Raw genomic sequence first — 17,058 nt, 5'->3', positions numbered from 1 at the left:
TAAAAGAGAAAGCACCCCCCCATGAGGAATGGTCATGCCACTATCCCTTCTCCATTTCTTCTTTCAGGATTTAGGGTGCACATGCACATGCTCCCAGCATGATTTTAAAGGCTCCAGGTCTGGGACTCCAGGCAGTTAGCCTTGTGGAATGCAGCCACCTTGACCACTACCAGCCACATTACCACCAGCCACTGACCGGTCCCAGCTCTCCTAGAGTGTGTGCATTTTGTACCTTATTTGATCATGGTTCCCTTTATGTTTCCTTGGCAAAAATAACTTAGAACCATTGATGTACTGATGATGAGAAGTAACATGAGAAAGTTACATAATTGATACTTGTTTTTTTTTTTAATAGGTCTTCTTGACAATGTCACAGTTCTTATTGGAATTGCTTATGAAGGAAAAGCCATAGCAGGAATTATTAACCAGCCATATTACAACTACCAGGTATACTCTTAAGTGATACTGAAGTATTAGGTAAATAATTGTAGTGTTATGTGATTCCTTATATTATCTGTTCCAGAGATTTCTAGCTTGGTTGCATATGCCTGGTACCTTCGGGGACATTAGTACCGGGCATATAGACATGAATGTGTATTTACGTAAAATGTATGCATTATATATATATATGTTAATGTGTCCCTTATGATTCAAATGTAAAATTGGGGGAATTACTAATATAGTTCTTGATTAGCTCAGTCAACAAGACACCTGATTATAGGTGGTTCTTGAAGCACATTGAAGAAATGGACCATTTCAACCAAGAAAAGATGCTAGCCATGTGTTTTCCAGGTAATGCTTCATAGTGCCACAGTTATAGTCAGTATTAATAATAGAACTAAATATGCTTTTGCACCCTTTTCTCTTATTTTGTCTTTTCTAATCTGCTTTGACTTTCTGTTACACTTCAAAGAAATTGTCTTCCTTAAAAGCAAGAAACCAGTGAAATTTCAAACCAAGAACATACCACTAAATCACATTAAATTTAAAGGAAATTTTTAAATACTTAAAAATATTTACATTAATGTGATCTTAATATAAATACATTTTTCCTGCTATGTGATTATAAATTTTATTTATAATCATGTGTTTCTTAGGATTAATCAGTATAATTTTAGATCACTAAGACAGTCTTTCATGGTAAATTAAGTATCCATTAACTGTCTTGTAATATAACTTTAATGTTTGCACAGTATAATATACAGAATTATACGTTTGTGGTTTTTTAAGTAAAATTAGGAGTAAGCTCAAACTAGAAAGAGGATCGTTTAATTCACAAGATGTAATGCGTGGCACTTTCATTTAAAAAAAAGATTAAAGGGTTAGGAGTTGTTAATAATTTTCATCACTTCTGAGATCAGAAAAATTGTATTCATTTTCCACAGAACAATGAAAAGCAGAAGTTAAGGGAACACAGGAATGAAGCAAAGGTGAGAAAAGTAGGTAGGGTTTTGGCTCCACTACTAGGTAGGAAAGAGGTAGACCACTGTGGCTCCCGGGGAGCCATTGTCCAGCCCGTGTCCCAGTCCATTCTTCTCTTGCTCTGCTTCTCCTCTTCATTAGCTCTCCCTTTGCCACATTCTCTCTGTACCTCTCTTTATCCTCTCTTTTCCTTCTCTCTTGCTGATGCCTTAAAATTTGTTGAAACAAATAAAAGTTGTTCAGCTGTGGCGATAGTGTTCAAGGCTGAACACTTTAAATGATCATCATCATACTAAAAATAGTTTATCATCAAGCATTTAAGAGCTTACTGTGTGATTCCCGAGCTCAAGGGATTTACATGTATTATCTCATTAAAAATTCACAACAACCTTTTACATAACCACTATCTCCATTTTAAAGAAGAGAAAACCAAGGCAGTTAACTTGCCCAAAGTCTCCCAGTGGATAAATGGTAGAACTGGGATTCAAACTCCAGTCCAGGCTTTACTATTACTCTGCTTTATTCTTGAGCCAGATAAAAGACTTAACAATTCAAACTATGATTGCTTCTAATAGATACTGAAGCTGGCAATACCTTAGAGGAGATAGTGCCGCATGGTGTAAAGAAACCCAGTGTAGTTTTGTGTCAGAACTAGCTCGTTAACCATTCTAAATTTTTTTTATACTTGATTTAATATTATTGTTGTTGTTGTTGTTGTTGTTATTGTTGTTATTTTCATGTGACCAGAGAAAGACAGAAAGAGGGAAAGTGAGAAGCAAGCTGCAAGGTCCAGGACTCGAACTCCAGTCAGCCTTGTTGGAGTCCAGCACCCTTATACACCATAACACCTGCTGGCCCCCACCATTATAAATCTTTCTTTTTAATTTTTAATTTTATTTATTCATTTATTTAGTTTAATATGACCAGAGAGAGACACACACATGCACAAAGAGAGAGAAAGAGAAAGTGAGAAAGCAAGCCACCAGATCCGGGACTCAAATCATGGTCAGCCCTGTGGGAGTGTCCAGCGCCTTAACCACCACGCCACCTGCTGGTCCTCACCATTATAAATCTTAATGAACCCATCAGTAAGATGAAATGTTAGCATTTCTTACCCTCAGAAAATTAGTATGGAGGCTTTGAAGAAGATAGTGGAAGAGACTGCAAGATCAAGAACACAGAGAAAGGCCTGCTGGCTTAGGAGTTGGATGTAAAATTTTGGGAATTACTGGCATTGCCATGACCTCACCAGGACACCAGATTCCATGGTCCCTTCCTCTTTGTCTACATACTCAGTTACAGAGGGAACATGACTTCTTAAGGAGCAGAGTGCTTGTGTTCACCATCTGGTTTGGTTTCCTCTCTTTTTCAGAGTAATTGTAGAGCTGGAATTAATAAACACGTTTCTTGGAAGCATGGAATTGGCCTTAGCAACCAAGATAAAGCCTATTGAATGCCTAGAGCCACTGTAGAGGCTATCCATGCCTTTCAGACTCCAGGCCTCTCCTATGGTGTAGATTCAGAAGAGAGGAAGCACATTAACATCCATGGAGCAGCCAGGACTTGTTCTTTGGTTCCTTTGCTGCCCCATTTGCAGGGAGTGCTATCAGTAGTCAGCTCTTCAGGGACCGCCTTACCTGTGGAGAGCTATCTCACTCAGAGACATAACCCTCCTCAGTGCAGTCTGTTTCAAATGACTGATTACTGCAGGGCCTGGCATTTCATCCCAATTTGGGACCACCCTAAAGGACCATTCTAGCCCTAGAGCTCCCCACAGTCAGCTGAAGCTGTTGCTTGCCCACACTGCAACTTATGTACTCCCTCTGCCCACTCCTTTCTCCTTCCCTCACTCCCTCCTAGATGTGCTCCTCAAGTGTGCATCTTAGCACACATCCCCGTCTCAGATCCTGCTTCCCAGGGAACCCAAGCTGCAACCCAGGTACTACTCTAGGACAAATAAGATGATGTGTTTGAAAACATTTTGACAAATAAACTCAGGCACTCTTGTTCAGTAATGAAGAATCATCTTTGAGCACATGTGAACCTAGGTCTGGTTATGAACTTATTAGAGTTCTTGATCTGTTTACTTAATTATTCCAAGCCTCATTTTTTACAACTTTAAAATAAGGATGAGGGGCCAGCAAATGGTGTAATATTTACATCACTAGACTCCCACATGGTCGACCATGGTTTGATTCCCAGACCTGGGAATTAAAACTCATGCTGGGCATGTGTGCAAGTATGCCCAAAATCCTGACAGGAGAATGGAGGAGAAGGCCATCCCACCTGGGAAGTGATTTCTCACTTTCTGTCTGTCTCTCTGGTGACTGCATGTACCCTATAGCAAAAATCTCTTTAAAAAAAAAAAAAAGAGAGAGAGAGAATAATAATTATTTCATAGGGCTATTCTGAGGATTAAATGAGATAATACATGTAAAGCATTTAGTATGGTGCCTGGTATGTGCTTGGTGTTCAGTAAAATATATGTCTATATGTTTATAATATATGTCTAATAAATTAACCATATTTTAATGACTTGATATTGATCATTTTATACATCAGTTTTACTTCCTATGAAATACAAGTTATGGTTTTCTATGTGAAGTGTGTAGTTATAATTGTGGTTGAAAAATTCTTAGACCTTCTGCAAAGGAAAATATAGTTTCTCAGGTTGTATTTTCATTATTGTTTTATCATGACAATTGTCAGTAAAATATTAACCCTGACTCCCATGAACCAGACTACTCTTCACTATTAACCTATTTCAGTTGCTCTATTTTGTAGCAACAAAATACTCATTCTCACCATCACCCATTCTCATATGACCCTTATTGTTCCTTTGATAATGAAAAGTAATCAGTATTCCATGGTGTTCCATTTCCCGGGGACATCAGGACCTTTTAAAAATGGCTAATTTGGGGACCAGCAGTTAGCGTGATGGCTATGTCGCTGGACTCCCACATAGTTGACTGCAGCTCAAGGCCTGGACCTGGTGGCTTAAACTCACGCCGGGCACGTGTGCGTGCATGCCCAAGATCCCAAGAGGAGAATGGAGGAGAAGGGATTGCAGCGTGGCCATCCCCCCTGGGGGGTGATTTCTCGCTTTCTATCTCTGACTTTCTGATGAGCTCATACGCCCTATAGTAAAAACCTCTCAAAAAAAAAAAAAAAAAAGGCTAATTTCAAATACAACAAAAAGATCACTGGATGATTCTGAGAGAAACAGTAATCGGTACATGATTTCCCATGGGAATAAGCCAAATCTCCCTTCAGTATCTTTGAAACTGTTAGCCAAAACCACAATGAGAATTATCAGCTGATTCTCTGAAGAAAAGTTCTTTGTGAATGATATTGTTCTCATACTTTATATTATTATGCTTTTTTTTAAACCTCATGATAATGCTATAAATCAGTAGTTCATTTATACGAATGTTTTTCTCCGAATGATTACAAGTTTTGTTGTTTGACTCGTTTACATAGGCAGGACCAGATGCCGTGTTGGGGAGGACAATCTGGGGAGTTTTAGGTTTAGGTGCCTTTGGGTTTCAGCTGAAGGAAGTCCCTGCTGGGAAACATATTGTCACAACTACCAGATCTCATAGCAACAAGTTGGTTACGGACTGTGTTACTGCTATGAACCCCGACGATGTACTGCGAGTGGGAGGAGCAGGAAACAAGGTATGAAAAAGGTCTGTTGTCTGTCCTGAAATGGAATCGAATCATTAAAGGAAATACTGAAGTTTTTAAAAACCAGAAATAAGAGTTTAAGAAAAGGGATTAAAGATTATAATTTGCCATTAAAAACATGTTACAAGCAGCATTTAAGCTTTTGAAAATTTGAGGTTCAATTTTTAAATGTTTTTACATCAAGAACTGCTTTGAGATCTAATGAGGAGAAAAGCCCCTTTCCTCCCAAAAAGTATACCAATATAGTCTTTTCACTTTGTATAAGACTTAACACATTTTTTAAATGAAATGTTTAAAGGTGTCTGTGAAGAGTAGTGAAAGGAACAATGGGTTACCTTGTACTCACGGAGGTTTTCCTCATTTCAATCTGGTCTTTTTGTCTGAGTATTTGAAGTCTTGAGTTTTACAGTAAGAACTATTTTTCAGTATAACCAAAAAAAAAAAAAAGGCAGTTGATTAATGAAAGACTGACAACAGGTTGTTTAAAGTATTCAAGTTCTAGCAACAACCTCAATTTTGTACAGTATTATAGGAATTATTAGGATAATTACTTAAAAGTTTTTATTTTGGTAGTGGAGACAACAATATAGATGATTCTGAAGACTTATGCAAGTACTTGTTAGACTAGCATTGTATATCTGTTAGGACTTATTGCAGTTTATACATTATCGTATCACTTGTTTCTCTATCCTTTTATTTAATAATGGTCCATTTTTTAAAAGTTTAAAAAGTATAAATTTTTCTATAATAAATATATACATGTTGTTTTTATAGTAAGAAAGAAAACCAGTAGGAAGTAAAAGAAAACTTTACCTAACTTTAAATATGTAGACTGTTCAGATATCTTCTTTGTAGCTTAATCAGTTTTTTCCCTTCAGATTGCTATATTGTTATGCATCTATCCTATGTATTTCTTCATCATAATATCCTTCATCTAGACCTGCTAAAGCTTTAACGTAAGTTAAGTCTGACAGAGGAACTAATGAACTATCCTTGATAGAAACAAGCAATTTTTCTTATTTATACATCATTATCTCATGGTCAAGGGATAATTCATTTTAACCTTACAGATTATTCAGCTGATTGAAGGCAAAGCCTCTGCTTACGTATTTGCGAGTCCTGGATGTAAAAAGTGGGATACTTGCGCTCCAGAAGTTATTTTACATGCTGTGGGAGGTTAGTCCATTTTATTTTAAGGAGTTACAATTTTTTTTTAAAGATTTATTTAATTTTATTTTTACTACTATTTTAAAATTTGACCTGGGAGGGCAGAGTGAGAAAGGAAGCTGCCAGGTCTGGGACGCAAACCACGGTCAGCCAGGTGGGAGTCCAAGACCCTAACCACCATGCCAGTGCCAAGGAGTTATACTTTTTATTCAGGTTTTATATTATGTCAAGATATATTTCAGTAATAACACTTTACCTAGACTCTTAGGATATAAAGCTAGAAGGAAACTTAGAGGGTATCCAATCTAACTCTCTGATTTCATAGGTGAGAAAGTAAGTTTTCAACAAATTTGATTTTAATTATTTTCTCCTTTTTGGACTCTAATCTGCATATAGTTAATTTATTTTAAGCCTTATTAATTTATTACTTTAATGCTTTTAGGGTATTTTTTCATTGCAAAGCAAACTATTCATCATTGACATCACTTTTTTTCAAGCCAATATTGGTGAATATCTTAGTACAGTACTAAAGATTATGGGGTTAATTTTTTTTTTTTTTTAATTTAGGGACCAGCAGATGACATAATGGTTATGTTGCTAGACTCCCACATAGTTGACTGTGGTTCAAGCCCCAGACCCAGCAGCTTAAAATTCATGCCAGGCATGTGTGCAGGCATGCCTAAAATCCCAAGAGAATGGAGAATGGATTGCAGTATACTCCAGTGACATAGCCATTATGCTAACTACTGGTTCCCACATTTACTTTTTTAAAAACAATTATTAATTTTACTCATATTATTTTTTAATTTGCTATAGGGCACGTTTGCTCACCAGAAAGAGACAAAGTGAGAAAGCAAGCCTCCAGGCCCAGGACTCAAAACACAGTTGGCCATGTGGGAGTCCAGCGCCTTAACCACTACACCATTTGCTAAACCCTAAACAAAACAATTTTTAAAGAGATTTTCGTTATAGGGTGAATGTGCTTGCTGGAGAGACAGACAGAAAGTAAGAAATCACCCCCTGGGTAGGATGGCCACACCACAATCCCTTCTCCTCCATACTCCTCTTTGGGCACACACGCAGACGTGCCCAGCATGAATTTTAAGCTGCTGAGTCCAGGACTCGAACTACAGTTGACTACATGGGAGTTGAGCAACATAACCATTATGCCATCTGCTGATCCAATGAAACAATTTTTATTCTGTTATTTCACCTTCTATTCGCATATTATAGGGTGAGGAGGTTAAACTGTACTTTATCATGGGTCCATTCTTAGTAAGATATGAAATGAAACCATAATGAGTTATAGTTTATCAACATTTTTACTTAAATTCACATCAAATGAAGTGTTAATATTAAATAGGAGAATAAAGAAAACATCTTTAAAAATGTGATTAATAGTGATAAAGTATAACCAATAGGAGGAGTAATCACCTCAGAAGAAATTAATTGATATCAAGAAATACAAATTAATAGTGCTAGATGAAATTAATTGTGACCAGCACATGGTGTGGTGGTGAAGGTGGCTGGATCCCACATGGTCAGCTGTTTGGTTTGAATCTTGAACCCTGAGACTTGAGAAACATTCTAGGTATATATACATGCATTCACAAAATCTCTCAAAAGGAGGGGAAAATGGAGGAGAAGGGATTGTGGCACAAGCATCCCTATGGAGGGTGCTTTCTCACTTTCCCTCTCTGCCTCTCTCCAGTGAGCTGATGTGCCCTCTGGCAATTTTTTTTAAATTAAATTTTTAAAGAATTATTTTATTTAACTTTATTTATTTATTAATTTATTTCATATTCATTTCACATATTAATTTGACCAAAGAGGAACAGAATGAGAGTGATAGAGAGAGCATGAAAGCAAGCCACCAGGTCTGGGACTCGAACTGCTATTGGCCATGTGGAAGCCCAGCACTTTTAAGCACCATGCCACCTGCCAGCCCCCCAAAATTAATTTTATAAGAGAGAAAAAATGTTTTCATCCTTTCTGTCAGAATTGTCCTGTAATCTTGAATTCAAGTCAATTAAAACTAACCTTTATGGTCAGTCATTATCTTATTTTATCCAGAATTTATTGGCTACTATTGGATAGCGAAGCAGAAGGCACTTAAAATTTTCTAGAAATAGATCAGTCTCATAACCTAGTGGTCCCACATGGCTAACTGCTGTAGGAATCCTGGCTCCAACAGCTTTAAGAACACAGTGCATATGTATGTAACATATGCCCAAGATGCCAACAGGATGGAGAAGGGATTGTAGTGTGACTATGTACCATGAAGGGGAGCTTTCTCCCTCTTTGTCTCTCTCTGGTGAGCACATGTACCCTCTGGCAATAACAACCAAAACTAAAAACAAAAATGAGCAGAACCATTACAACCCAAAAGCCATCAACAATGTATTGATATATACTTTTTTCCTTAGGGAAATTAACTGATATCCATGGAAATGCCCTTCAGTACAACAAGGAAGTAAAGCACATGAACTCTGCAGGAGTCCTGGCCACACTGAGAAATTACGACTACTATGCAAGCCGAGTTCCAGAATCTGTTAAAAACGCACTTGTCCCTTAAAGTTTCATTTACATGGTTAGAAGAAGGACTTGGTTTTCAAAGTAATACATTTCAAAGCGAATTGGATAGAATTAGAACTCTGCCTTTATTCCTTGTTGATCAATGATTCCTATTTACTTAGAAGTAGAAAGTAGAATTTAAAATTTTAAATCAATTAATCAGTAAACCAGACCAATTATGATGTGGAGAATTTATAAACTCAGTATGTTATATTTCTTTTCCTCTTTTTATGTGGAGAAATGAAAAAGGTTTAGTTCAAACTGGCTAGCCAGGTCAATTGTTTAATCAACATTCCCATCCTGTAAACCAGATTTCTTTTGGTCACAGAACCATAAGTTGATCTTGGGATCTCATGCTTGTTTTTCATGGCAAGTTTTTGAAGTGTTCCTACTTAAGTTATGAATATATATAATGTTATGTGTGCTGATGAAACAGATTTATGTAGAAATTTCTTTAAAATAAATTATTTAGTTCTAATCCTTTATATATTGACCACTTCTTTGTAAGTATTTGAAAAGTGTAAGTACTCTTTTCATACTCTTACTCATAGTAATGAAGATTACTTTAATATTCTTTTTTTCTTCCTAGTTTTACCGTAGGGCATATGTGCTTGCCAGAGGGACAGAGAAAGAGAAGGAAAGTGAGATATTATCCCCCAGGGGGGATGTTCTCTCAGCAAATCCTTTCTCTTCTATTCTCTTTTTGGAATTTTGGGCACTCACGCACACACACACACACAGTGTTTTTCAGTCCATTGGGTTAAGGAACCATGCCATCAGCCATGTAGGATCTAGCTGCCTTGACCACCGTGCCACTAGCTGACCCAAGATTATTTCTTTCTTTTTAATTTTTTTTAAGAATAATTTAATTTTATTTATTATTGTTTTTTTAAGAATGATTTCATTTAACTTTATTTATTTAAATTGACCGGGGGGGGGGGGGGAAAAAACAAAGGAAAGTGAGAAAGCAAGCTGCCAGGTCTGGGACTCAAACTGCAGTCAGCCACACGGGAGTCCAGTGCCTTTATCCACCACCAGGTGATTGTGTATATAATGTATGCACCTGCGGTGTTGGGTTCTGGGTACAGTGGCAGGTATGGGTAACACACAGTCACCTGCCAGCCCCAATACTTTCACTTTTAATCTGTGTACCCTTTTGTTTTCATAGGATTTATCACTTTCTGAAATTAATCTAATTTTCTGCCTCACACTATTATAATTCGAGTTTCATATTAGAGACCTTTTTTTGCCTACTACATATTCCTAGCATTAAAAACACTGCTTGGCACACTGGATGTACTAAAATATATTGTTGAATGAACAATAACCCAAAATTACTATGTTGCTGAAATCTCTCATGGTGCCCTATGAGATACTGGGAAGAAATTTAATTGTAGTTTCTATTTTTTTAGAGTGAATTTTTGCTATAGGGTATGTGCGCTTGCTAGAGACAAACAGAAAGTGAGAAATCACCCTGTAGGGAAGATAGCCATGCCTTAATCTGTTCTCTCAGGATTTTGGATACGCACATACACATGCCCAGCATGAGTTTCAAGCCCAGCATGAGCTTCAAGGACTTGAACTGTGGTCAACTATGTGGGAGTCCAGAGACAATAACCATGATGCCATCTGCTGGTCCCAGTTGTAGTTTCTTGACTAGAACAGTTACACGTTCCCCACCCTATCATATATTTCCCCATCTTTGGCTTAGAGTCCAGTTTTTAAAGATAAACAGGATTTCATTTAGTGTTCTAGCTTGTCCCTCAGTGTCACATCCCCCTTTTTGTCTGCTTTCTTGAATCGAGTCTTTTGTTTTACCACCTGTTTCTACTAAAGTGGATTAAATCCTTTTCAGAGTAAGACAAGGATATAAGTAAACAAGTAGTTTAGCATGGCAAAATCCCAAGTGAGTTTTTTTAAGTTTCTTTGCCAGAAGGTATGTGTGCTCACTAGAGAGAGAGAAAACACTACCCTCCCCATGGGGCATGGTCACATCACCATGCCTTCTCCTCTGTTTCTCCATCCCATTGGGACTTTGGGGCATGCATGTACACACAATTAACAGTGTGCGCAAAGAAACCAATTTCATTTTGATATGCATAGACTCACTTGGAGAATTTATAAAATTAATTTATGGATTTTAACCTTAGAGATTCTGACAAGAATAAGGGAGGTCTAGGGGGAGAAGGCTTTTCCTGATGCAGATACCTTGCCAACTCCAGAAGCAAGCTTTATATAATTGTATGCACCTGCGGTGTTGGGTGCTGGGGACAAGGGCAGGTATGGGTAACTCCTCTACACAGTAATTACAATAAGTACTCAGTCTCATGGAAGATACAATCTCAATGGTACTCCCTAGCGAAAATGGGTGATTAAGAGAAAGCAAGGGTGAGAATGAGGTTGAGATGGTTTTGCATTCACTCCAGGGCTCCTTGAACTGGAATACCAACCCTTGGAGTATGCCTGGAGCATGCACGCACTCTCACACACTCACACAAGGAACTGGCAAGCACATTTGCGCAGTTCAAGCAGAGGCAAGACAAACTGAAGCAGCAATTTTTGTTAAAGCCTTCTATAAATAAGCCTTTCAATAATTAAAAAAAATTTTTAAAGAATTTTTATTTTATTTATCATTATTTTTACTTTGACCTGAGAGAGAAGAGAGAAAGGGCAAGAGAGAAAGCAAGCCGCCAGGCCCAGGACTCTAAACAGTCAGCCATATGTGAATCCAGCGCTTTAACCATCACACCACCTGCCGGCCCCCAATCGTTATTTTTAAAAACACAAATAATTTTATTTTTAAGGAATTATTTATTATTACTATTTAATTCGACCGGAGAGAAACAGAGAGAAAGTGAAAAGACAAGCCATCAGGTCCTGTATTCGAACAGCAGTCCACCATGCAGGAATCCAACGCCTTAACCGCCACCCTACCGCCCACCCCACCTCCCCTCTATTTTTTTCAAATACGCACATAAGTCTTGAAAATATTCTTTTGAAAAGAACATGAGGAAACGTTTAAAAGCTTACCCTATCCCTAGTGTGATTGTTCAGTTGGCGTGTGTGCTTTTGGGGCTCTTTCTATATGTACACACACACACGTGCACAACAATGTAAACACATCATCACGCACAATTTGCTTCGTCGTTCACACACACGCCCCCCCCCCCCGTAGAAACTGCGTTACTACTTGCTTTCTTCGCTTTACGAAGTGTCGCAAAGCCTCGTCCACTTCAACCTCTTTCCCACAGCTACGAGGACGCCACGTGGGGCCCCAAGCCCGAGCGGCGGAGGGGCGGCGGCGGCGCGCAGCGATGACGCACAGTGGCGTGCGCAGTGACGGCAAGGCCGTGGCGCGGGGGTGGGCCCAGGGCTGCGGCGGCGTCGGGCGCGCGCACACGTTGCATCTACTCGCTTTTGGCTGGTCTCGGGTGGTTCGTGCGCCAGGCAGGCTGCCTGATATTCTAGTCGACCGGTGGAGATGGCGACACTCTGTCTGACCGTGAACTCCGGAGACCCTCCCCTGGGTAAGGGGCCGAGTTCGCCGACCTGTGTGGGTTGCATCAGCCGAGGAGGGTGCGGGGCAGAGAAGGTCGCCGCGCCTGGGCTTTGCGCAGTGCCTGTCAGGGTCTGAGAGTTGGGCCTGCCCCGCACCTTCGTGGGCGCCGTGCCCCTCGGGCGTCGCGGTCTGTCCTTCCGTGGAGCGTCTGCTCCGGAGGCGGTTTTCCCGGCCTGGAGGGAGGTGCGGTGAGAGCCCCGGCAGGACGACACGAGGTTCAGTTTTGGACCTTAGAGGATGAGTCCCAGCCAAGTCCCCGTCTGTCCCCCGAAAACCCAGAATTGCTCGTAGAAATAATATTTTTAAAACTTAAAATCTCACTTTATCTTTCTGTCCTCCCTTTTGCCGTTTTTACCCCCTCTTAACCTTATCTTACCTCCTTACCCCTCCTCTCCCTTCAGAAAAAATCCTCAATCCAGTTGACTCGACTTTTCTTTTTCATTTTACCCAGTTCAGAGTGAACAAGGCGGACGATCTTATTAGCATTTTGGATTTTTCACTAAGGTTTTATTTACTTTTAAAGATAGGGTGATTGCAGAAATACCCAGGTATACTGCGGACAGATGGGGTTGGATTACTACACGCACACACATCCTGTGGATGTAGTAACTCAGTGACCATCGGACCTGTCACCTTCTTGATACAGCTTAAGTTCATTTTGAAATTGTTTCTTCAACGTGGCCAAGATAGCTTAGGATTTCTGCTTTTTCATTACTATGGGAATTTACATAAAAGGAGATTTAAGGATTGTAGATTGCCGATCTCATATTTGTTAATGCCTATGTCTAATATAGATGCATAAGCACTTTTTCATGCTGATGAAATTTACTCATTACATGTTCTCAATTTTGGTGGTGATCTGAGTCAGCTGGAACAAAAACAATTTAATACCCATTTTAAATATCTAAAAAATATTTTAGCATATTGGTTCCAGTAACTAGCACTAACTTTTTGATAGATCAATGAACTGTACAATAAATGGGTTTGGTTTTTGGACTAGGAAGGTGCTAGATGGTGTGGCCTCTTGATTGAAAGCAAAGACATTTGGTTCCTGGAGACCTGTCCGTCCCGGCTGCCATTTAGCTGTGGAACCTTGACAGGTTTTTCCACAGTTGCCTTGTTTAAGGAAGCAAAGTGATGTCTTCTACATAGGATTGGTTGCCAGAATTAAATGAGACTAGATACATGCCTGACAATTTTAGATATCCAGTAAGTAGCTATCATCGTTAGTAATGTTACTTAAAAGTCACTCTTTATTTAACTTTATTTATTTATTCTTCCATTTCAATTCGACCAGAGAGGGACAGAGAGTGAGAGGGAAAGTGAGAGAGCAAGCCTCCAGGACCAGGACTTGAACCACAGTCAGCCATGTAGGAGTCCCAGCACCTCAGCCACCACAATGCTACCCGTTAGCCCCCTAAAAGGGAGTTTTAAAGAAATTTATTGAACTGTAGGCCAATTATAGAATACATATTATTTTTCTTTTTAGTTCTTGATTTAAGTCTTCCAGGATGTTTAATTCAAATGCTGTTTTTTTTTTTTTTTTTTTTTTTTTAAATTAGATGGCCTGTTTAGAAAACTAGATTGTGTTCTAGGAACTTCCCCTATTTCATATGAATTCAGTTCAGCATGTTAAGTATTTATTTATTTAGTTGTCATTTGCTTAAGGACACTGTGCTTGACAGAGAGGGAGAGGGAGAAAGCATCCTCCATGAGGCATGGTCATGCTGCAGTCTCTTCTGCATCTCTCCATCCTGACAAGATTTGGGGCGTGGTTTTTCAAGCCACTGGGTCCAGGATTCAACTGTGTAGTCAACTCCGTGGAATCTGGCTTTCTTGACTACCAGGCCACCAGGCTAGCCCTGCGTATTTATTTTTTAATGTTAAAATAATTTCCAACAGACCAGCGTGTGGCGTAATCGTTATGCTGGTTCCCACCTGGCTGACTGTGTGGTCTAAGACTCAGACACAGCTGCGTGCGTGTGTGTGTGTGCGTGCACACACGTGTGCCCCAAATCCCAAGAAAAGAGAATGGATTGTGGACTGGCCTCCTCCCGTGGGGGATGCTTTCTCACTCCTGCCCCTGTGAGTGCATGCAGCCTATGGCAAAGTTAAAAAAAAAATCTTAGGAAAAGTAAATTATTTCAAGAACAGAATAGAGAACTTTTTTTCCATGTGCCACCTGAGAGCATTCTGCAGATAATGCTTCAGTACTCTAGAATACTCCAGTGTCCATCTTCCACAAGCTAGGAAACTCTGTCCTAACCCAACCATCACAATCAGGAAATACACATTAGTACAATTCTTAAATCTTATGCAGAGACCTCATCTTTTTATTTAACATTAATTGTTCCAATAATACCTTCCATGGTGTATAGTTCAAATTCCAGGATCATACTTTGTTAGCCCCTAGTCATCATGTCTCCCCATTTTCTTTCTATCTTGAATGGTTCTTAAGTCTTTCTTTGACTTTCATAGCTTTGACCTCTCTGGATTACAAGCCACATATTTGAGGAATATCCCTGATCAGTTTGTCTGATGTTTCCTGCTGGCTAGATTTGGTCTATGCGTCTTTGGCGAGAACAGCACAGTGATTCTTTATTCTTCATTGCAGTTCATCAGTTGGTGCATGAATTCACTTGACTCATTATTGATGATTCTTACATTGATTATTTAAGATGGTATCTGCTAGTTTTTCCTACTGCAGAGTTTTTTGTTTGTTTGCTTTTACAGTTATGGGCATTTAAATAGAGCGATGCTTTGGGATCATGTAACTGTTACCCTCTGACCATTTTACCCACTGGTTTCAGCCTCCATTGATGCCTCCTACCCTTGATAGGTATTTTGCCAAATAGTGACCTCTGAGTTTGCCATTCCTTCTACTTGTATTAGTTGGCGTTTTCTATGAAGAGAACTTTCTTTTTTCACTAAAAACAAAAACAGCAAAATATATTCAAGAGATCATAATCTTCACTATTTTTATTTTATGTTTAAAATTTTAAACTCATTGAGTTATAACTTGTAAATAATTATGTTAATCAGTTTTTAGTGTACAGATTGATTGAGAGAGATACAGTATGTAATCCTTACAGTGATGATATGGAATATTTCTGTTACTTCAGAAAATGGTTATTACCTAGTAGACACTGATACACTTTTTGACACTATTTTTTTTTTTTGCTTTTTCTAGAATTTTATGTACATTGAATCATGTCATTCTTTTGTACCTGCTGTGATGTTTCTGAGATTCATATATTTTGTTTCCTATAACAGTGGTTCCTTTATTTGCAGGACAGAGTGGGCATGCAAAAATTTATCTGACTTTGATGGTTAAATTACCCTGACTCACCTGGGGACTGCCTCTAAACTAGCCTCTGTCTTTTTGACTTTATCCCTTTCAGTGGAACATGGTATTTAAAACCAGTATTAGAGTGCCATTTGTTTATTTTAAGTAAATTATGGAACAAAGAGTTAATGAGTCAGTTTATTAAACTTAATTAGGTGTTTGGAGGTAGTATTAGACTGTGTTTTAGACATTGAGCTCTGGATTGCCTTAGCTCTTCATTCAAATCTTTACTGCCATGTATGTAGTTTAGGACATTGGGCTGGGTGGCTTATTCCCTTCAGGTCTCAGTTTCCTCTTCTGCACAAGGAGGATAAAGGTATCTACCTATTTTTTAGAGCATATAATGTATGCACATGAGAGAAGAGAAGAGTACCCTCCACAGGGCCTGGTGATGCTGTGGTCCCCTCCTCCAGCCCATCCTGGATCTCGGACACTTGAGCTCAAGTATAGTGTATTTGGGCTGACTTGGCTGGGGATGTAAGATCCAGTTTCTCTTGAGCAGTATATTACTGCTGGGCCATGGACCCAGCCCAAGGTATCTACCTCATAAGTTACTGCAAAGAGTGAATATTATAGTTACCAAAGCATTTAGCAAGTGCCTGCCATATAATAATCACTCAAATACAGTTAATGAGTGCTTTTATACAAGCCACTGCCCTAATTTCTAGACTCCTGTGGGAGAAGAAGATTAATTTCAATATCTCTAACTAGAAATTGAGCATATTCAAAAGCAATTGGACTCTGCTAGTGAGTGGATTTTTAAAAAATAATTACTTATTTGATTTCATTTATCATTATTTTAATTTGCTGTAGGGCACCTATGCTCACCAGAGAGAGAATGGGGGGAGGGAGGGCATGGGAGTGAGAAAGCAAGCCCTCAAGTCCAAGACTCAAACCAGGTTGGCTGCGTGGGAGTCCAGTGCCTTAACCAGCACACCACCAGCTGGCCCCAGTGAACAGATTTTCATTTGTTATCTCTATAAGTTAGAAGACTGTGCTGGGGGCCAGCAAGTGGCGTAGTGGTTAAGGCACTGAACTCCCACATGGTCAACCACAGTTGAAATTTTGGACCCCATGGCTTGAAACTCATGTTGGACGCATGTGTGTGTGTACTCAAAATCCCAAGAGGAGAATGAAGAAGGGATTGTGGCATGACCATTCTCCCGGAAGGTGTTTTCTCTCTGTCTTTCTATATTTCTGTGTCTCTGGCAAGCACACATGCCCTATAGCAAAAATCACTCTCAAAAAAAAAAGAATATACTTTTTTTTTTTTTTTTTTTTTTTTTTGTATAGGCGGAGTGTT

The 17,058-nt window shown here is 39.1% G+C and overlaps 2 protein-coding genes and 1 long non-coding RNA gene across 5 annotated transcripts in view; 2 read left to right on the top strand and 1 right to left on the bottom strand.

Annotated features, from left to right (window-relative positions):
• BPNT1 (3'(2'), 5'-bisphosphate nucleotidase 1) overlaps nt 1-9,335 on the top strand; it is a 24,481-nt gene extending 15,146 nt beyond the window's left edge. For 2 of the 3 annotated variants that reach the window (XM_006140232.3, XM_027770860.1), the window contains 5 exons: nt 356-447; nt 1,386-1,430; nt 4,903-5,100; nt 6,180-6,285; nt 8,703-9,335. In XM_006140232.3, the coding sequence (XP_006140294.1) occupies nt 356-447; nt 1,386-1,430; nt 4,903-5,100; nt 6,180-6,285; nt 8,703-8,851 (590 nt within the window). In that variant the 3' untranslated portion in view covers nt 8,852-9,335. The remainder of the gene's footprint in view (nt 1-355; nt 448-1,385; nt 1,431-4,902; nt 5,101-6,179; nt 6,286-8,702) is intronic. The other variant, XM_006140233.3, reaches the window with a different exon arrangement.
• LOC102468358 (uncharacterized) overlaps nt 1-12,154 on the bottom strand; it is a 22,600-nt gene extending 10,446 nt beyond the window's left edge. Inside the window, exons 1-2 of the long non-coding RNA XR_333230.3 lie at nt 11,881-12,154; nt 5,445-5,524 (exon numbers count right to left, since the gene is read on the bottom strand). This is a non-coding gene — a long non-coding RNA (uncharacterized LOC102468358). The remainder of the gene's footprint in view (nt 1-5,444; nt 5,525-11,880) is intronic.
• A 42-nt stretch (nt 12,155-12,196) lies between these two features.
• EPRS1 (glutamyl-prolyl-tRNA synthetase 1) overlaps nt 12,197-17,058 on the top strand; it is a 74,087-nt gene continuing 69,225 nt past the window's right edge. The window contains exon 1 of the mRNA XM_006140236.3: nt 12,197-12,377. Within this exon, the coding sequence (XP_006140298.1) occupies nt 12,332-12,377 (46 nt within the window). The 5' untranslated portion in view covers nt 12,197-12,331. The remainder of the gene's footprint in view (nt 12,378-17,058) is intronic.

This window comes from Tupaia chinensis, unplaced genomic scaffold (genome assembly GCF_000334495.1).
Source record: "Tupaia chinensis unplaced genomic scaffold, TupChi_1.0 Scaffold000026_1, whole genome shotgun sequence".
Classification (NCBI taxonomy): Eukaryota; Metazoa; Chordata; class Mammalia; order Scandentia; family Tupaiidae; genus Tupaia; species Tupaia belangeri.
The sequence above is the reverse complement of the archived record's forward strand: the minus strand, read 5'-3'. Positions and strand labels throughout refer to the sequence as shown.